Source organism: Pygocentrus nattereri, chromosome 6 (genome assembly GCF_015220715.1).
Source record: "Pygocentrus nattereri isolate fPygNat1 chromosome 6, fPygNat1.pri, whole genome shotgun sequence".
Classification (NCBI taxonomy): domain Eukaryota; kingdom Metazoa; phylum Chordata; class Actinopteri; order Characiformes; family Serrasalmidae; genus Pygocentrus; species Pygocentrus nattereri.
In genome coordinates, this window is record NC_051216.1 from 32,412,108 (window position 1) to 32,431,753 (window position 19,646).

At 40.0% G+C, this 19,646-nt stretch overlaps 2 protein-coding genes across 6 annotated transcripts in view; one reads left to right on the forward strand and one right to left on the reverse strand.

Moving 5' to 3' along the window:
- The first annotated feature begins 169 nt into the window (after nt 1-169).
- On the forward strand, nt 170-7,630 carry gpr161a (G protein-coupled receptor 161a). Its single transcript, XM_017695227.2, has 6 exons — nt 170-692; nt 2,026-2,407; nt 3,192-3,910; nt 4,764-4,871; nt 5,217-5,333; nt 5,995-7,630. The coding sequence occupies exons 2-6, from the start codon at nt 2,046-2,048 to the stop codon at nt 6,258-6,260; spliced, it is 1,572 nt and encodes a 523-aa protein (XP_017550716.1). The 5' UTR covers nt 170-692; nt 2,026-2,045; the 3' UTR covers nt 6,261-7,630.
- A 15-nt stretch (nt 7,631-7,645) lies between these two features.
- dcaf6 (ddb1 and cul4 associated factor 6) overlaps nt 7,646-19,646 on the reverse strand; it is a 50,945-nt gene continuing 38,944 nt past the window's right edge. For 2 of the 5 annotated variants that reach the window (XM_017695222.2, XM_017695226.2), the window contains 9 exons: nt 18,644-18,899; nt 16,923-17,020; nt 16,143-16,491; nt 14,370-14,411; nt 13,624-13,762; nt 12,438-12,594; nt 12,229-12,317; nt 10,311-10,416; nt 7,646-8,893 (listed from right to left, as the gene is read on the reverse strand). In XM_017695222.2, coding sequence (XP_017550711.1) covers nt 8,850-8,893; nt 10,311-10,416; nt 12,229-12,317; nt 12,438-12,594; nt 13,624-13,762; nt 14,370-14,411; nt 16,143-16,491; nt 16,923-17,020; nt 18,644-18,899 — 1,280 coding nt within the window. In that variant the 3' untranslated portion in view covers nt 7,646-8,849. The remainder of the gene's footprint in view (nt 8,894-10,310; nt 10,417-12,228; nt 12,318-12,437; nt 12,595-13,623; nt 13,763-14,369; nt 14,412-16,142; nt 16,492-16,922; nt 17,021-18,643; nt 18,900-19,646) is intronic. The other 3 variants (XM_017695223.2, XM_017695225.2, XM_017695224.2) reach the window with 3 other exon arrangements.

Below are 19,646 nucleotides of genomic sequence, written 5' to 3' on the forward strand. Positions count from 1 at the left end.
AGATTACTGTAAATACAGCATGCTTGCGCCACCTAGTGGCTGCAGAGGGACGTAACTCACCCGGCTCCAGGCCCCTCCCCTCTCTATTGGATTGGCCCTCAATTACACATGATCCTTCAGCCAAATACTGCGGGAACTTTTGATCTCTCCTGGTGGTCCATTGTGCTGAACGAGCGTATTTAAATATTCATTACTATTGCCTTTTTAGCAATAACCATGTGAGATTAACATCTGAATTTATTTGGTCAAACATTATAACTAAAATGCTCGTCTTAAATGTGTAGAGCTTGGAGTTTAGGGTTTAGAGAGAAGCTGTTGAATAATATAAAAGTGTCTTTTGCCGGCTGATAAGCGAGTAATATAAAGGAATCCATTCTGTAAAACCTGAGCTCAGCTCCACAAAGAGCAGACCACCCACAGGTGCTGGAGAGTCTGTCCGAGTGAGTGCTGGTGTGTGAGGAGGAGAGCAGAGGGGAGTTTGGAAAAATGGCAATTTCGTCGCCATTGTAAACCAAGGACTGCCCTCTTTATCCCCACCGCCGACCACAAAGAGGGACTCCGCTCCGCCGCGGCGAATGGAAATAGCTGGAAAAAACGCACACTGGTTGTTTCAGCACAACGCCAAAAGGTTCTTGTCTGGAAAATGTTAACATGGGACGGCGAAGATAGTTTGAAGCATCTCGCTGGAGGAGGTGAGACTGCGAGAGCCCACCGAAGAGGAGAAAGTTTCACTCCTTCTCTAATACAAAGCGGCTAACTGAGCTAGCCTGCTGCTACAGTGTGTTGCTAACTCCGCTCCGTCTCTGTCAGTGAGGAGTGGAGGTGGATTTAAGGGAATATAGTTAGGGGTGTTCGTTTGGTTCAGGGTGGCGTTGGCGGTGTTTTAAAACTTCGTGCTTTTATACGAAAATAACCGAAACGCTATAAATGCTAGGAAGCTAACGTAACTCGGCTAACTACGCTACACTTGCTGAGCTAACTGCGGTGCTCAGCCTGCTTTAGGCTGCTCTACATCTGTAAAGTTTGGGAATATTTTGTATCAGTTTGACTAAATCTGTAATAAGAAGCTTTGGGATAAATTGCCGCAGTGTGTCCATTAAGTCCTTTAAAAAGTGACCAGTAGTGTCGTTGGTAGTTGTTATAATCACAGCCATCAGGTCTTAATGCCTCTGTTAGACCGTTAACTAGTTAATTTGCTATATTACAGACCGTGTAGCCGTCCTTTTAACTCCTGTAAGTTATGAGGTTATGAGCTAAAACAGATATAGAGGTGAGCGATATGGCGAAACATGTGGGTTAACAGCACTAGTTGAAGACGTTTTCACAATGCACGATGTCACAACATTTATTTTTAGTTGGAACATTTAAAAACTGTCAGTCCAGTGATTTGTATTTAGCTCTTCACACATTGCCATGTAGTAAATCCAGTTAAACTGCACTAATTTTTGCTCTGCTTGTAATCAAATATGCATTTGTGAAGTATTTCTTAGGTACTGGTGATATCCGTGACATGCTCCGAGAAGCATATTGTGACATTGTGTAATTAATCTTAATAACAATAAATGTCATATTGTCCAGCCTCATATCACATTAAGACTTGCCTAATAAGTCTGCTTACAGATTACCCCTCATTGTAGGGCAATTCTGCTGATTTTTCCAATTTTCAGCTTTCTGTCACTATTTCTGAAAGAGTTGGCAAATTTGTCTACAGTGCATTATTTCATCTCAAGCCCCTCTGAATAACTTGGCTTCCATGTTAATGATTTAATTTTGAATTCAGAAATTGCCCTTTAAGCAGATCTTAGTTGAGTAACAAATGCTGCATTGTATGACCAGAAGAGTAATCCTCAGGGATTTTTGATGGAGGGCCTCAGATGGTCTCTCAGTGCTGCACTGTGCGCACACCACTGTGGGAACTCATTACCTGCTTTAATTTCTCAGGATTTTCTCTCACATTCACACTGAATACAGAGGGTATTAATGTATGGGTGCTTGGTGTTGCTTCATTACATCTTTTCCTTCCAGGTGCATAGTAACTTCCCACTATGAACAGCAGCAGCAATGGGACAGCAGTGGGTAACGCCACTGGTGGTCTGGGTGCCGATGGGACAGTGGTGCTGGAGTCGGCCTCCATCATCGTCATTGCTTTGCTCATCTGCTTGGGGAACCTGCTCATCGTGGTGACACTGTATAAGAAGCCGTACCTGCTGACACCCAGCAACAAGTTCGTCTTCAGTCTGACATTTTCCAACCTGCTGCTCTCTGTGCTGACACTGCCCTTTGTAGCTGCCAGTTCAGTGCGGAGAGAATGGATCTTTGGTGTAGTTTGGTGCAACTTCACAGCCTTGCTTTATCTGCTGGTCAGTTCAGCTAGCATGCTCACACTAGGAGCCATTGCCATTGACAGGTGAGTTTGTGGCACATTTAGTTCATGCCATGTGTTTTAAATGAAATTTAAAAATGTTATTTTTTGGGCGCAATTAACCAAAGGGTGCTCAATTGTGGTCCTGGAGATCTACCACGCTGCAGAGTTTAGCTCCAACACTAACACACTTGATCCAGGTAATAAAGGCCTTCAGGGATGTCAGAGCATTATAGTCAGGTGTCCTGGATCTGAATTCTCCAGGGTGGAAGATCTCCAGAACTTGTGGTTTAAGACAAATCTTGGGCTAAACTGCAGTAATCTGGGTCTTGGAAACCAGCCCAATAATTTTTTTATTAACTTAATCAATGTTCTAGTGGTATAAAGTAAATGAATATTCATGCTTAAGAGAAAAATACATTTTATACAATAAATACAGTTGTGGTGTTTGTGGGTTGTGTGCAATAATGTGGTAGACCAAACATGCCACAAGGCTTAAAGAATATACAGCTTGTGTGAAGTCGTCCTTGTTCAAGTGCTCTATGCCATCTATTTAGCATTCTTTAACTGCTACACTAGATTCAAAGGTTTCTCTGTGTTTGTGAATAAGATACACATAGAGAGAGTCAGACCTATTCAGCTAGAGTCATTACCCGAAGCTGAGAGGGCACTTTTGATTTACAAAGAGGTTATATTCAGCAAAGATGATGTGTGGATATTATTTTGGCCAGCTGGAGTATATTACAGAAAGGGTTCCTTGTCATTTCATTGACTCTTGTGAGGAGCATGTGGTAACTGTTTTAATGCTACTATCCATTCACGATTGTAGGTATTATGCTGTGCTGTATCCTATGATCTACCCCATGAAGATCACAGGAAACCGGGCCATGGTGGCTATTGCTTACGTCTGGATTCACTCCTTGGTGGGCTGCCTGCCGCCTCTCTTCGGGTGGTCTACATTTGAGTTTGATCGCTTCAAATGGACCTGTACGGCAGCCTGGCACAGGGAGGTCGGCTATACTGCCTTCTGGATCACATGGTGCTGCTTGCTTCCCCTAGTAGCCATGCTAGTGTGCTACGGAGTTATTTTCCGTGTGGCTCGTATTAAAGCTCGTAAGGTGTACTGTGGTGCCGTGGTGGTTCCTCAAGAGGAGTCTGGCTCGCACAAGAATGGTCGAAAAAACTCCAGTACCTCCACCTCGTCCAGTGGCAGCCGCAAGAGCCTTGTATACTCGGGCAGCCAGTGCAAGGCCTTAATAACCATCCTGGTGGTCATAGGGACTTTCCTGGCCACCTGGGGGCCCTATGTGGTGGTCATCGGAACTGAGGCATATTGGGGAAAAGACAGTGTTTCTCCACAGCTGGAGACCCTAGTGTCTTGGCTGTCATTCACTAGCGCAGCTTGTCACCCACTCATCTATGGCCTGTGGAACAAGACTGTACGCAAGGAGCTGCTGGGCATGTGCTTCGGGGGCCGCTACTACAGAGACTCATTCATCACACGCCACCGGACGTCCAGACTCTTCAGCATCTCCAATCGAATCACAGGTGAGTGGAAAATGACAAGCTTACTTGGTCCATTTGCAGTAAGATTGTCACCTCAGTGCTGTAAAATTCTGGTTCTTAGATCTCTGGGCATTTTGTGTCCAGGAATGGAATTAACATTCCCTGGACACAAAACCTGGACAGTGCAGCAAAATCCTAAGAAGCCCTAGCACTGTGTTTTCAGCCTTTAATAAGCATGTGTTGCATTCTTTTTTTTCTTTTTTTCATTGCATTTGAATGCCATAAACCCTAAGGGCTGGGCAGTATGGCCAAAGTGCTAGTATTGTAGTTATATTATGACACACTGCAATTGTCATATGCCTTGCAATATATTGTAATACTGTGATTTTTGTACATTTGCACGTTCCAGCTTTTTAATATATGAGTATTGCAAAGGCGAACGTTGCAATACTGATCACAGAGCATACATAATGGAACATTTTTCATTTTCCTTTCACCAAAGAGCTTGACATATGTAAGTTTCAAAAGGTACCATTCACATCCCAGTCCATACAGTTTATATGTGGAAATTAAATCCTAAAAACATCCTGTTTAATTCATTGTTTTTTATGTTAAGAAAACCAGTGTATTTACATAAATCCACCTATTCAGCCTACAGCAGTTTAGCATCCCAACTAAAACTGCGGTCTGAATGAAGCACAATACTGGACTTCTGATCAGAATAGAGGCCCCTCTTAGTATTAACAGGGCCTATTTAATAATCATATATGGAAATGCATCATTGGATGTAAATCATCAGTGGATGTAAGTTTTGGCCTCAGCCATACTCACAGTCTAGAAAGCTACAGTGTGCTGTTTTGTCTCTTACATGTTCATAATTGATTTTCTCCCACAGACCTAGGAATGTCTCCTCACCTAACAGCCATGCTGGTGGGCGGAGGGCAGCTTTTGGGGCCCAGCAGTAGTACGGGTGACACTGGTTTCAGCTACACTCAAGATTCTGGTATGTCTGCAACTCAGGAAGCTCACTCAGCCATGCACGTGACCACTCCCAACACTGATTACAGTCAAAAGAGCTTTTATATATTGCTGGCAAAACTACAGAGCTGAGCCATGTTTCCTGTAAACCATTAGAATTTAGAGTGTCGCAGGAGTCCGACACAAACTCACAGAAGAGTCGATTTTGGGCAGCACCACAGAGCAGAAAGCTATGATTACATGTCTATGATTTTGTACACTGTACTTTGTATGCGACGTTTGCATGTCCGACATTTAACACTTTAAGCAGATGATGGTTAAGATCTGCGTTAAGGTATTTGACTGATTCTCAGTGTTTTTTACCCACCAGCTACAGACGTCATGTTGCTAGATAACTACTCAGAAATCTCCCACTCTACACACTATAGTGGCATTAAGAGAAGAAGCTCCGTCACATTTGAGGACCAAGTGGAGCAACCTTACAAAGGTATGTCATTTGATGGGTTTTGTGACCAGACAAGCTTATCGTTAAAGGGAAACATCACCAATGTTCACAAATAACTTTACAGTCAAGTATTGATGTGAAATGCTCTGTTCTAGAGAAACTTGCTGAGTCTGAATTGTTCACTGTGGTGGTGATAGGAGCCAGTAGTTTTTAATGTTTCTGAAAGCTCCCTCACAAAGTTACTAAATGGAATAGTTATGACTACATTGTCTGATCCCAGAGACATTTTTATGGTACTTTTGTGAGAGTTTTCAGGTTTTTTAAAAAATTTTTTATCCTTTCATAATGAAGAGGTACATCTCAATACCGTAAAAAAAGTCCTTATTTTTCACCTTTGTCAGTGTAGGTTCACTGGTTGTTTTTGATCTATAAACCTATTTAAATGTGGACATTGTGACCCCTGTTTTCTGTCACTTCCTTTGAAAAGAAATCTATTTTTCACCAGTGCACCATTTCATATCAAAACGCTCTGAACGACTTATGCAAAAACTGTGAACAAATATCAAATCAGTTTACTTCATAATCATTTTTACTGAAGCAGTTAAAGTAGTCTTGACTGAAGTAGTCTTCCCATCATGTTGGAACAAGTGGTTTTGACCTTTGTGGCTAGCCATGTCTTACTTAAAATTACATTTTTATTCAGGTGACTGCCCAACAGTCCAAGTCACTGCAGACATACATAAGTCTCTGGACAGCTTTGCGTCATGTCTGGCCAAGTCTATAGAGAATGATGCCAAGATGCAGCTTTTCGGGGAGAGCATGCCAGTTACCAGCGGTCTACTGATTGTACGCCACACTCAGCGAGGGCCTCGCTATCTGAACGGACAGAGACTCAGGATGGAGAGCATCGACGAAGGAATCGTTAAAGATAACGAACAGGAAGATGACGTCCATGATGGCTCTGTTTAGTTTCTTTATCTACTCCTCTTTAGAGTACAGTATATAATCTGCCCACTGTGCACATTGCTGCCTTATATGGTACAGAACATACCTACCCTACACTTAGTTGTGTTGTATCGTGTTCGTCATTGGTAACTTGGCAACACTGAGCACCTTTTGTATAAATCACAGCTTTGGATAAGGTATGCTGTGAGAGTTAATTGCCCAGGTCTGGTGTGGAAAGGCTCCCTTTTTGGTGAAGTGTACTGTAATGGAGTAGTGAAGTGAGGGAGACATGCTAGTGTGTTAGCAAAGCCATGCTTTTGTACAGTCAAATGGTATTGCAAAAGGACACGAATTTGGAATTTGTTTGGTACTGGATCCGTTACCTATGACCACTGTATTTAGTAATGACACTATGTAGATTTAATATTCCTCATGTATGTTAGGTTACATATTATGTTAGGTGACTATATTATAAAGACCCTGCCTTAATGCTAGCAGTGTTCTTTAAATGATTAATCTTGTATTCCTGTTTACATGTAAAGACAGCTTGGTCTTATAGTAGGGGTGGGCGATATTTAAAAAATATTGCATTAAACCACATAAAAACAAAATCGCCACACTCAACATTTTCACAATATACAATATGTTTCACATTCTTTAGTTTTTCCAAGGATTACGAACAAGTGAAATTGGACAAATGCATTAACAAAACAGTAGTGCCGCATTTAAAAAAATATATATATTTTTTAATACACTATTTAAATTTTATAATTGTTAAACTTTACGGATACATGCAGTTAATTTAATGTTCTAAATGTACTGATATAATACAACATATTCAGAGATGTCTTAACATTTTATCACAAAAGTGCTATATTGCCCACACATTTTGCACTGTAGGGGTTACAATACGACATTTGAGATTATTCATAATGTAAAGAACAGACCATGAAGTGCATTATAAACAGTATTTTGACAAGATATCTGTATGCTACTATGTGTATAAAATTCAACCGCTACTCTTCTAGAATAGGCTCTTTGCAGCTATAGGTCATGAGGGGTCATATGATGCCTTAAAAGCTTTTGAGCCCATCCACTCTGAATGTCACTAGTATTGGTACTGAATTGCATCAAAAGCATTATTACAATTTTTTTTTATATACAACCGCACTTGAAAATGGTGTGTAGCATCTGACATTTGGTGCTTCTCAGATTGAGGAAAAAGTGCTCAGCCTTGGTATGTTTTAACTGCATCTTTAACAAAGAACAGTGTGCATTCTCAATTAATTCCTGTGGAATGTCTTGGAAAATGCATTGAGTGTGAAGTGTTTTATACCAAAATCCACGTTCATGGTTTTGTTTGTGGCCTTGAACATAAAGTGATGCCATAAAGAGACTGGAGTTGAGGATTTCTTGTAATGGTTTATTGCGATCCAAAAGAAAGTTCGGATTATCCATTTCAAATGTTAAAGTAATTAAATCCTTTTAAAAGTTTCTTTTCAAAATGCGTTCAGTGTCCATATTTCACAGCACATCCAATACCATAAATATTCATTCTCCTTTTATACTCTTGTGTACAGCTAAAGTTCTCACGAGTGGTGGAGGAAGAGACAGCTAACATTCCTGAATAGTGTGAAATGACTGGTGTAAAGCACCACAGGGGGATGGAGGCTGAGGCAGAGCCATTCTGTCTGCTTCCCTATAATCAGTAGCCACTTAGCAGAGCACTCTGGTCAGCAGCTGCTAAAACAAATACCATCTGTCCTGTTTGCAGAGAAACACTCAAAACACTACTCTGCCAGCCATCAGTGAGCAGAACCATTTTGCCTGATAGCAGTGGTCTGAACTGACTGATCAAAGACTGATGGTATGAACCTACATGCCTGCCTACTCACATTTCATTTTACACATGCAGTGCACTTAAATACAACCTTGTCTGGATCCCTCAACAGTGTAGACTCTCAGATTTGAAGCCTTACTTATAGTCCAAAGACATGGCAGTTGGTGTTCGATTCAAAACAAACAGGTGGCTCCTGGAAGAACGAATGAAGAATCATTGGGACAGAAAAAGACAGTCTATCTTTACACAAAACACACACTGAGTACAGAGAAAACTGAAAACAGGATCATTTTCAGCAATAGAAACAAAGCATGATTTCATGTCTGACATGCATAACTCCAGGTATACAAACATTTGAATTCTTTTAGTGATACGATGCTACAAAAAAAAAAAAAAAAAAAAAAAAAAAATCACACAAATCTGATCAACACTCAACCATTTGCGCAACAGAAATATTGCACTTAAATATTCTCTTAAGCACCCGTCAACTACATTCTTTTTCCAATTTTTTAAAATTTTATTTTACTTTATATATATTTATATATATATATATATATCGCCCTTGTCCGCATTCATGTCTTTATCCACACAGACTGCTTTTTACTCCCATTTGGAGTAATCAGTAGGAAAGTCATTTTTTTTAAAAAAAGAATACTAAAAATGGATCTAACAAGGGAATATTCTACATTATAATCTGTACAAATCTCACATATTCATCTGTTTCAATGCAAAAGAAACAGTTTATTGAAGAAAGAAGGAAATTCGAAGCAGGGTCACTGTTCGTCCTCGTTCTCCTGCCCGGAGCCCTCAGAGCGGTCTGTAAGGAGGAGAGAGGAGAGACAGCAGTCCATCAGAGGTCAGTATCATTTAGATGTTGCACACACATGCTTGTTTAGGTTTAAAACCCCAATCTTTGTAGCTGAATCTGTGGCGTTAGAAGTAACTGTAGATTACATGATTCCAATATCAAATATCAAGTGCTTAAAGCAACAGTGTAAATGGGCTTTCCAGCCTACAACTTGCATTTAATATGTAGTTTGTTTTGTAATATTTTGTAGTTGCATCCGTTGGCTTCATCAGTTTACAAAATCCACCACTGCATCGTTTTTGTTTTTCTCTCACTACAACACCCAGAACACACAACCCTTGCATTGTTCCCAGACCCTGACTGCTTGCCTCCGATGTGATGCAGTACTAAACTTTGTTGGTCATCACACATTTTTGTTTGTTAAAGGAATAATTCAGCTAGCTAGTAACAAAAACTCAAACAGCTCCAAGTATCCACCCCAAAATTAACTTCCACCTTCAGAATACATCATCAGGATTAAAGAGTACTGCAGCACCACCTACAGTGGTGACTAACATTTTTGACTTGAGTGGAGAGTCTATTTAACATGGCTAGCTACAAAGCAGTATAGACAGACAGGTAAACAGATACACAGATCAATCAACAGAGAGATTGAGACATAAAATCTAAATTTACCCCAAATATAGGCAAATCAGCCAGGCTTTGCTTCTTTTGCTCTCGTCTGTTACTGGTCAGCTACATTAGCATCATAGCTGCAGTGTAAAAGTAAAGTTTGGTACCTTGGCTAGTTTGGTACATTGACCTATTTCTGGCCTAGGGGAAACATTTTTGACAGATTCTAGCCATGAACTGATTCCATTTTCTAATTGCTCTTTCATCAACGGCAAACAGGATGTTTTGGAAAAGTATAGCAAATCATTTGATCTTTATTTTTACTCAGAAATACATTGAGGGTGACCCTTGTTTTCAATACAACCAGTGGTCTGTTATTTAAAGTTTTTTCCCCCAATATGCATAGCAGACAACTATCAAGATTTTTTTTAATTATGTGTTTTTGGGAGCAGATATATACAATATCGATGCCATATTTTGATTGTTTGATTAACCTTTACTAGAGAAATAAAAAGGTTTTCATTATACATCAACTGTTATTCGTTGTATTAACTCTTATATCCAAAACATTTACAAAACAATATACAGCATTTTGAAATCAAACTTCATAAAATAATCGCCTTTCTGTCCTACACAGCCGTGTGTTGCCATCTCTGCTCTAACACAGCGGACTCGACTGCTGAAGGATTTAATAATTAGTTTGTTAAAGCTGGAGTGCCACTCACCAGAGCTGGGAGTGAGAAATGGCACACAGTCAATGCAGCAGGTGGAGTGGCTCAAACAGTGTAGCTAAGACATGTAGTGAGGCATTTACCTGTTCGTATGTGATTGAGTGAAGCCAGCATCCGGAGCATGAAGGAGGCGGGTACAGTAATGGTGTTTCTCGTCTCTTCCAGCATCAGTTCATTACGTGCTATCACCTAGAAAAGATAAACACTTCAAAATCACCCCACTTACATCCCCTTTACAGTCAGCAGTTTTAATAATTTAAGCTCTGTGTTGAATAGGTATTATTGAAGGATTTTCTGTAAAACAATTTTACTAGATTTGACTGGCCCACTGCTACATGATGAAGCATCTGTGGTGTTGGCCAAAATTGACCACTGATAGCCTGGATTGAAATGCTACACCGTGGATGTACAGTACTGTGAAAAATCAGAGCCCACCCTTCATTTATTTCATTTCCAATCAAAATGGTCACCAAGTACAAGATATTTATTTTTTTACTCTCAGGAGAAAAAAACCAAAACATTTAACAGACAATTTCACAGAACCCTCAACAACTACAATTTGAAAAAAAATTCTGTCTTAGAACAGGATGTTTGCATTTTCTGCCTCTCCCGATTTGAGTAATCCCAAACACATTGACTAATGGTGGTGGTCTGGACTCTGTAATGGCCAGAATGTTGTTCTTTTGTATATTTCCTTTTCTCACAAGAGCTTCTTGATAGCTACACATCCTTTCAGACACAATGTCGAGCTTTCTGCTCACAGTGATGCACAGAAACATCTGTGGATTTTTTACATGGAACTTGATTTTCTCAAAGCCAAAGGCTGCTAGTAGTTTTGGTGGTCTACCACTTCTTGCAAAGATAGGTCCTTTTTCTCTGTATCACAATCATTTTTTGAAACCCAGTTTTGTTCTTCACTTATTTTCCAGTGAGCTTTCCCTTTCTTTTGCAAATGGAATGTCTTATACTGGATCTCCTCCCATGTCTCCTGAAAAATAACTTGCACTTAATAGACATTTGGAAATAAAAAAGGGTGGTCTCTTACTTTTGCAAGGTACTGTTAAGTGAGAACAGCCACATTCATAACAATATTCACTCTGGAATATACATATGTACAGGCTCAGTGTACAGTATATAAAACTATTATACCAACGCAGAGATACCCCTGTGCAATGTGAGATTGATTAGCAGCAACCTGGAAGGAATCTACCACTGCAGAATGTCTGTTCTGACAGAGAAGTCTTGTGTGAGAGGGAGAGGTTCCCAGATGCCTGGAAATATAACTATAGTCAGCTGTTCCATGAGATGGAGAGGCATGCAGCTGCTTCTGCGTGTCTAAGGCACAGAGCCAGGCAAGCTCCGCCCAACACTCATCCAACTGACACAGTCAAGCCAACTCTGACTGAACTTGCTCACCCAAGCAAGATGTCCTGTCCCTGCAGTCATGGATCAACCCCTGCTGCCCTCTAGTGGTTTTACTACATCTTATTTTATCACATCATTTGAACACAGTGGCTGAACTTTACCTTGTGTAAAAAAAGAAATGCTTCAGTATCACTTGGAATCTCTTTACCTTAACTTACATTAAAAGTTACTGACATTTTCCTAGAACATTTTCCTTTTCCCCTAAATTTCCTTAGTTAAATTTAGAAAATGGAAGTTTTTGGAATGATAACCAAACAATAACAGCCCACTTCCTGACAAAGCTAACTCAACTCTGACCCAGCTCACCAAATCAAGACCTTTCAGCAGTGATGTGTCAAACTGGTTTCTTGTTCTGGATTGGGATAAGTAACAGTACCACACTGTACAGTGGGAACACACTAAGTCAGCGGTCACTGACCCTTCTTCTTGAGCTAAACCTTCCTGCAGGCCTAAAAAAAAAGATCTTCAGGAGGAGGCTTGGTGACTACAGATCTGATATAGGTCAAGAGAGCAGCATAAACAAAGCTTGAGGAATTAAAGGAATTAAAAATAATTAACTGAGCAGTTTTCCTTTACCTCATCAGCAAGGTCTCTATTAAACGATGGCGATTGCTCCAGCGGTGACCAGAGTTTGATGTCATAGTCAATCCCAGATGAAGCGAGAACTGGTACATACAGACACGATGTGAAGAAGGGGCAGGTCATATATGCACGATTATATTATATATATATATATATATATATATATATTTATATACAAACCGTCCAGGTTCTGTGGTACTTACTGGGGTCATAGGGGTGAGGCTGTAGGCAGTTGACCACATGATTGTCAGCCTCCAGCAGCATTAAGTGCTCTCCTGTATGCCTGTCCCAGATGAAGATATGACCGCAGTCTGAGCCGCTCATCACAAAGTTAGTCCCCCAGAAACAAGACTCCTTTATCTACACTCACAGAGAAGATGAAATGATAGTTACAGTGTTAAAGATCTATAACATATGTGCAATCTGGAAATACAACCTCCAATAAAGGTTTATTTTATATTAAGATACACTGGCCAAAAGTATCTGGACACCACATTCCAAAACCATGGGCATTAATATGGAGCTGACCCTCCACTTTGGTGGCTATAACAGCCTGCACTCATCTGGGAAGATTTTGGCCCACTTCCTCCCAAAGGTGCTCAGTGGGGTTGAGTCCTTGCTGGAACAGGAAAGGGCCTTCCCCAAACTGTGGCCACAAAGTTGGAAGCAAAGAATTGTCTAAAATTTCTCTGTATGCTGTAGCATTATCATTAACATTATCATGTTCAATTGTTCTGAAAAACAAGCTCAGGGCGTTATTGTTCCTCCATCAAACTTTGCTGGTACCTCTATGCATTCTGATAGGTAGTGTTTTCTCTGTATCCACCAAATCCAGATTCATTCATCAGACTGCCAGAAGCATGATTCATCATTCCAGAGAACTTATCTAACTTAACTGGTCTTAGGCCTGTGAACAGCTTGTGTAAAGACATGGAAACCCATTTAATGAAACTCCTGACACACAGATCTTGGGCTAATTCCAGATTTGGAACTCCACAGTGAGTGATGCAACAGAGAATTTTCACAAACTATGTTCTTCAGCACTGGGCGGTCCCACTCTGTGAGTTTATATGGTCTTTGGCTTTGTGGCTGAGCTAAGGTCCATCCCATTTCAAGATAACAGCACTAACAGCTGATGGGGCAGAATATAGCAAGGTGGAAATTTCTGAGTTGTAGCAAAGGTAGCACCCTATGATAGTGTCATGTTTAAAGTTATTGAGCTCTTCAGTACAACCCATTCTTCAGCCATAGCTTGTCTATGGAAATGTGCTAGGTTTCATATAACTATTACCAATGAGCGTGGCAGAAACATCTGAGCTCAAATCATAAGAAGGGGTGTCTACATAGTTTTGGCCATACAGAGTATGATATATAGCAGCTTGTGTTCACCATAGTTCTGGAGTTGCGGTGGCCCTTATACATCATTTTAACTGAAGGTCTTCTGATGTTCTGCGTCTCACTCTCCTCCATCTCACGCCTTTCTCTCCTCCTACGAAACAGCTCCTGGATACGAGCTGCTGCCGAGCGCCTAGAAACAGACACATTACTCGAAAATCTGGATTGGTGGACTTTTGAAAACCAACAGAGCTACAATAAAAAAAAATCTAATTTAAAGCATTCCAACATATGCAGTTCACTGCATTTTATGATTGCATAAATTATTTAATTATAAAAAATATAACCCTGGACCTTTAATTTTAAGCATCCAGCTGTGTTGTTTACACATTAAACAGGAAAAATCATTGCATTTGGTGTTTAATTGAATACTGTTTATGCCCAAGCTGAATGAGTAATGCTTAACACTTGATAGTTAAGCATATCTCTACCAAATACAGTCTATGCATCAGTTCATGGAAAATCTGATTAAACAATAAAAGATGCATTTAAAAACACATGCACACCACCAGGTTAGTCACAGATTGAAGTGTCATTAAAACCTACCCACACATTTTTTACACACTCAGGCAAAAAATGCCACAATTTGTCACTGTTAGAATAAAAACATGGAGCATTCCAGTTTGTAATTCAATTCGGTTACAAACACATTTTCAATTTTAATGTATGCTAAAATCAACAACCTTTCAATCCCTTGCAGTTAGATGATTTTAGTAGTTCACACACAGCCTTTACAATACCTGATCATCCTTTCACCTACTGACGAGCCTCTGAAATTAAATCTAACAAGCAGAACATAATTTCACAATCTTGATTTTTCTAACAAATTAACTCTTACTCACACCTAGAGACGTACGGATACAAAATTTCTCGGCCGAGGTAGGACTTCATTCTCTGGTGCAAATTTCAAATTGCACACAATTTGCAGAACATTTTGTAGCGTTGGCTGTGCTTTGGACCCGTTCCCGAGTGAATATATCTGATGATTGGGAATGCACTGAAAGCAGCATTCAAAAGAGTGGGAACGTCTTCCATGGATGTGGGTAAATTATCTACTGTTGTCATTATGTCTTCATAAGAATAATGTTGCATTTGCATTTGAGAGTTAAATATCGAGCTAGACCTTCTTTTTGAGCTTGTGTGTGATGTTAATGCATATACCGGTGTCTGAAAAACCTGACACCTCTGACTTTCACATTAGGCTATACAGGCTATACAGGGTGCAATAACATCACATTTTAGCATGTTTAAGAAACAAAATAAAAATAAAAAAAGTACAAACCTTGTTGTGACTGGTAAATTGTATGTTCAAACATTTGGAGATACCTGCTCATCAAATGCTTCTTCTAAAATCAAGGGTATTATGGGGGGTTTTCCCACCCTTACTACAGTAACAGCCTCTACATCTCTTCTGAGACAGCTTTACACAAGATGTGGGCTGTGGGTATTTCATTGACCTTATCCACAATAGTATTATGGAATTTTTCCACCAGGAAGTAGGGAACAGTGTTGTATGGTTATAAATCCAAACCCAGAACTATTTGTACTATCTGTAGGCGGGGTTCTTTATAGCTTGTGTGGTCACACGGTTTTGCTCATGAATTTTGTGTTAATAGTAAACACAAACAAGAGTAGCAACAATGGAAGAGCACATGAGGAGTTCCAATTTACCTTTTACTCTGTATTTGGTTTTATGCAAGAGTCACAAAGAGCAGTTCTGGCTACCTAAAGTTTTTTGACTCCAGTCGCACTGCATGGCAATTCTGAGACTACTGCAGTTTACCAGTCAGTAGTGTGAATCATTTTTAGCTTCTTACATCCTGGCTCAGCACACTTGGCACACCAGCAAGAAGCAAATTCAGGACAAGTACTCAAGCACAGTATGGCTCACTTGGCAGTGGAAATGACAAGTTAATGCATCAATACCACACTACCTGGTGGAAAAATGCCTTTATTGAGTTCAAGTACTGATGATGGATGATTAGAACCGGGTCACAAAAACACTCCATTTCCAAAGGTATTGGATGGTGCTCCATCGCTTGAGATAATAGTTCCTCTGTTCCACAGCCAATGCTGGAGAGATTTATATACTTATAGTCAATGCTTGCCATTGGGTTTGCTTTCCCTTAGGCTCATGTACATCTACTCCAGAGAGGTCAATTCTTTTGCAAATGCTTTTCTATGAAGATTGTCCATTAGTAGTGACCCTATGTGTGTCGGTGTATAAGCAAGCAAAAAATAAAGGTGCTAAATTATTGGTTGTAATTATGAGCTATAGTAATTCTAATATTCAGTTGCAATTCCAATACGGAACTGATTGTAATTAATATTTTCATTTACAAACGAATAATATATTGGCCACCAATATTTTGTAATCCTTACTCATACTGCAAATAAAGCGGAGGCTGGGCTTTATTATAATTCTGTCTCTACAACATACATAAACAAGCTCTGTGAGGATTGCTCTTCACCCAGTATTGAACCACATTGACTTGACTAAAGGAAGCCCATACCTCTGTCCCTGAGCTCCTCTGTACCTGGCTGAGGGGATGAGAATTGGGTCGTCATCACTGTCATCTGAGTCTTGGTGACTGCGGGAGGTTTGAGTGGACCCCTGAGTGGTCTCGCAAGCTGCTTCTGTCCGCCTGCACCCTTCGGTGGACTCCTCCAAGCCCGCTGCCAGTGGATCTTGTGGGCCAGCTGGGCTTTCTGTGGCCCCTGGAGACAAGCCCTCAGTCAATGGACCTTTCAGGGATATACTGCTCTCAGAGCTGCCTGAAGCTTTCTCAGTCCTGCTGTCTGCACTCTCGTTCTCCTCTGGGACTGTTGCGGGCCAGCTGTCTGCCACCAGTCCTGCTGATACTGTGGTGGGAAGAGAGGAGGCAGGTAAGCTTAATGATTTTAGATGGTGTAAGAGCATGACTGACCAAGAACTAAACCACAGTGAAAAAGTAGGGTTCAGGGATCAGGTCAGTGCAGGGAAACAGGTGAATAGCTCACTTCAGTTCTTATCACTTGTGTAGACTGTTAAATGTAATTTATATTCCATTTTTTGTAGGTAACATACATGTACTAGCATAGCACTGTAAACTATAAATGAGAAACACAATGTTTGTTTAGCAAATAATACAGAAGTACAGTGGCACAGCGCAATGTGCACACAGCACAACTTACCATTGAACTAATGGTTTGTGTAGTTCCCAGAATAAAGAATTGTGAAAAATGAAGAGCTGCATTTGTCATGGACTAATGGAAATAACTGTGCACATATGTGTTTAGTTATATTGCCTCACCTTGCTCTTGCTTCTCTCCAGCAGGCTCTTGGATCTCTCCAGCTTCAGCAGGTTTCTGCCCGCCACCAGTCCCTCTGGAGCCAGACCCTGGACTACTCCTGCAAGGTCCGACCAAAAGAGTTAGCTGTCCATTCATGTGGATACATTTAATTACGCTAATTATCTGAATAGTCTGGCAAAACACAGCTGCCAGTCACTGCTCTGGGCTTACTACTGGTCTATCATACAGCATATGATTCCAATTAAAAGTCTGGACACATCCTACTTATAGAAGGGTTTTTCCTTTCTTTTTCTGTTTTCCGCATCTCATGGAATTATTCTGATCTGAAATATTAGTCTTCTACCCAAAAGGGCTATTTGACATAAGACACCACCTCACAACACAGCTGACTGACACAAAAGTACAAGTATATTTGTACATTGTCAGATCTTTTCATCGTCAGATCGTCCGATCTTTTAACATGACACACAATAATTACCAATGATCGATAATGGCATATTTGACTCTAAATTTCATGAATAGTTTTGATCTCAATGAGTCCGGTGTATTCTGATTGGTTAGCTCTTCCACTCTGTTCTGGCTTCCACTGTGTTCTAACTTCCAGAGCAGTTCTGCCCCAACACGCTGTTGCCCCATGTTAAGTATTGTGTTATGAGATTGAGTCATCTTGTAACAAGGAAAAAGGGCTGGAATTCCAACAAGGTGTTACGGGCAGCTGAGAAAATGCATTTTGTGGGAAAGTTACTCCCTCTAGCATGTAACTTTGCAGACTGTTTACATCCACAAAAATCTAAGTAATAAACTAAAGGAAAGGGAAAAAAAATCTGAAAAGTATGATAGATCCCCTTTAAAAATATATATGTATATACTTTTGCTTTGTTTTGTAGATAAATTCATTACATGGGTACTGACTTCAGTATTCATATTTGTCTACATTAGGCTGTTCCAGTTTGCTTGCTAAAGCCCATACTAGATTTTTTTGTGATACTGTGTCTTTTTATTTGATTCAGTTGATTTCATATTGTAAAGGCTAATGTGCACCAAAATATGCACATGGATGTTCTTTGAAAAGTTAGGAAGTTGCCAGGGACAGTCTGAGTGTAGATGCATCACAGTAATTAAAAAAAGATGATGATCCACTAATCATAAAAAACAGAGATGCTTAAAAAGTAACTGAAATATTTTGTTAAATTTCTCCACATAGCAATTAAGAGGCAAATTCAGGGTGGTTTGATAATGCTCCATTCTAGAAAAACATACAGAGTCAAAATTGGCTCAGATATTGTTTTACAATAGTTCTAAGGTAAGCTTTTGGGCTACAGTGAATTTTTTAAATCCATTAATGATGGAGAAGTAAATGCAGGGTGCTGTGAGACAAATCAGTCCCCAAATAAAACAAGAAATTTTAACATGATCAACATTACTTATAAAATTTTATACAATTTTTGCTGGTCCATGGTTCAGTAGATCAGTGCTCACTCCAGCACAGGTGTAGCATTCAAACCTGTTAAAACTAACTGTACTAAAGAAAACATTTGCCTAGTTCACACCAAACAACGTAGGAAACAAATTTCAAGCATTTTAAAATTAGCCCTTCGGTCATGTCTTTTAGGTTGTGTCCAAACGTGTGACTATTTCTGTTTGTGAATTTGTGTGATTGGTGGTGGTACTGGCAAAGCATGTGCTTGCTGGGCCTGCTGCTGTTCAACAGCTGCCTTACCACTCATCTGTGAAGTCCAGTTTGATAGTGCTGGTGGTGGTGCCCTCAGTGCTGTAGTGCAGGCTGAGGACAGGCTCAGCTGTGCTGGATGCTGGAGCCATTCGCCCGTGACATAAGCCTCCTGCTCCACTCCCGCTGCTACTGTCGCTTGAGCCAGTGGGGGGTGCTGGGACTGCTGGAGCAGAGGCTGCTTCTCCAGCCTCACTGATATTTGTGCTCATATCACTGCATACGTTCCCTGATGCTTCAGCGCTTCCTAAAATAGACAACAAGAAATACAGAAAGAGAAACACAGAAAGAGAAGAGAAACCAGAAGAGATATAGTGTCTTATATAAGGTCTTTTCAGAACTGCAGCTATGACTGTAAACAGAAGTGAGATTAAATGAGCAAAGGGATATATATCCTTCTCTACATTTGGTTACAACACATATTCATAACAATTATTTGAGTCTGAAAGCAACAGCTTCAGCCCCCTGTTAAGAGGGTGTAATTCCGCCAGTTTTCCAAATTTCTTCATAATTAAATCATTAAGATATAACCAAAGTAATTCAGAGTGGTTTTATGTGAAACACTCCATTCCAGAGAAACCAACTGTTTCTCTGTTTTAGAACAGTTCACAGTGGTAGGGATAGGAACCAGGCGTCTGATAAATTTAATACATAGATGAAATGGTACAGGATTTGCTGCCCGATGACTGCGACTTTATTTTACAATAGTTTTGAAATAAGATTTTGGTCTAAATGTTGGCATTTTTTGAAAGCAAAGAGTTAATACAGGATGTTGTAAAGCAAAATAGTGCCATTACAACATGAAGCACAGATTTAAAAAAAATAAGTGAATAATTATCCTGTTCTGTGAAACTGTCAAAAATGAACATTATTGATCTAACATACTGAGACTAGTTTTTAAATTACACAATATTTTGAATACATACTGAAATAATAGTAGCCCAAGAGTAACACAAACATGTTTTTAATTAGCAGCTGGCAAAAAACTAAGCAT

Excerpts from the sequence above, each read along its gene's own strand:
- gpr161a (XM_017695227.2), top strand. The coding sequence starts at position 2,046 with ATGAACAGCAGCAGCAATGGGACAGCAGTGGGTAACGCCACTGGTGGT. Across the intron at positions 2,408-3,191 it reads GGAGCCATTGCCATTGACAG|GTATTATGCTGTGCTGTATC; the intron begins GTGAGTTTGTGG and ends TCACGATTGTAG. Across the intron at positions 4,872-5,216 it reads CAGCTACACTCAAGATTCTG|CTACAGACGTCATGTTGCTA; the intron begins GTATGTCTGCAA and ends TTTACCCACCAG.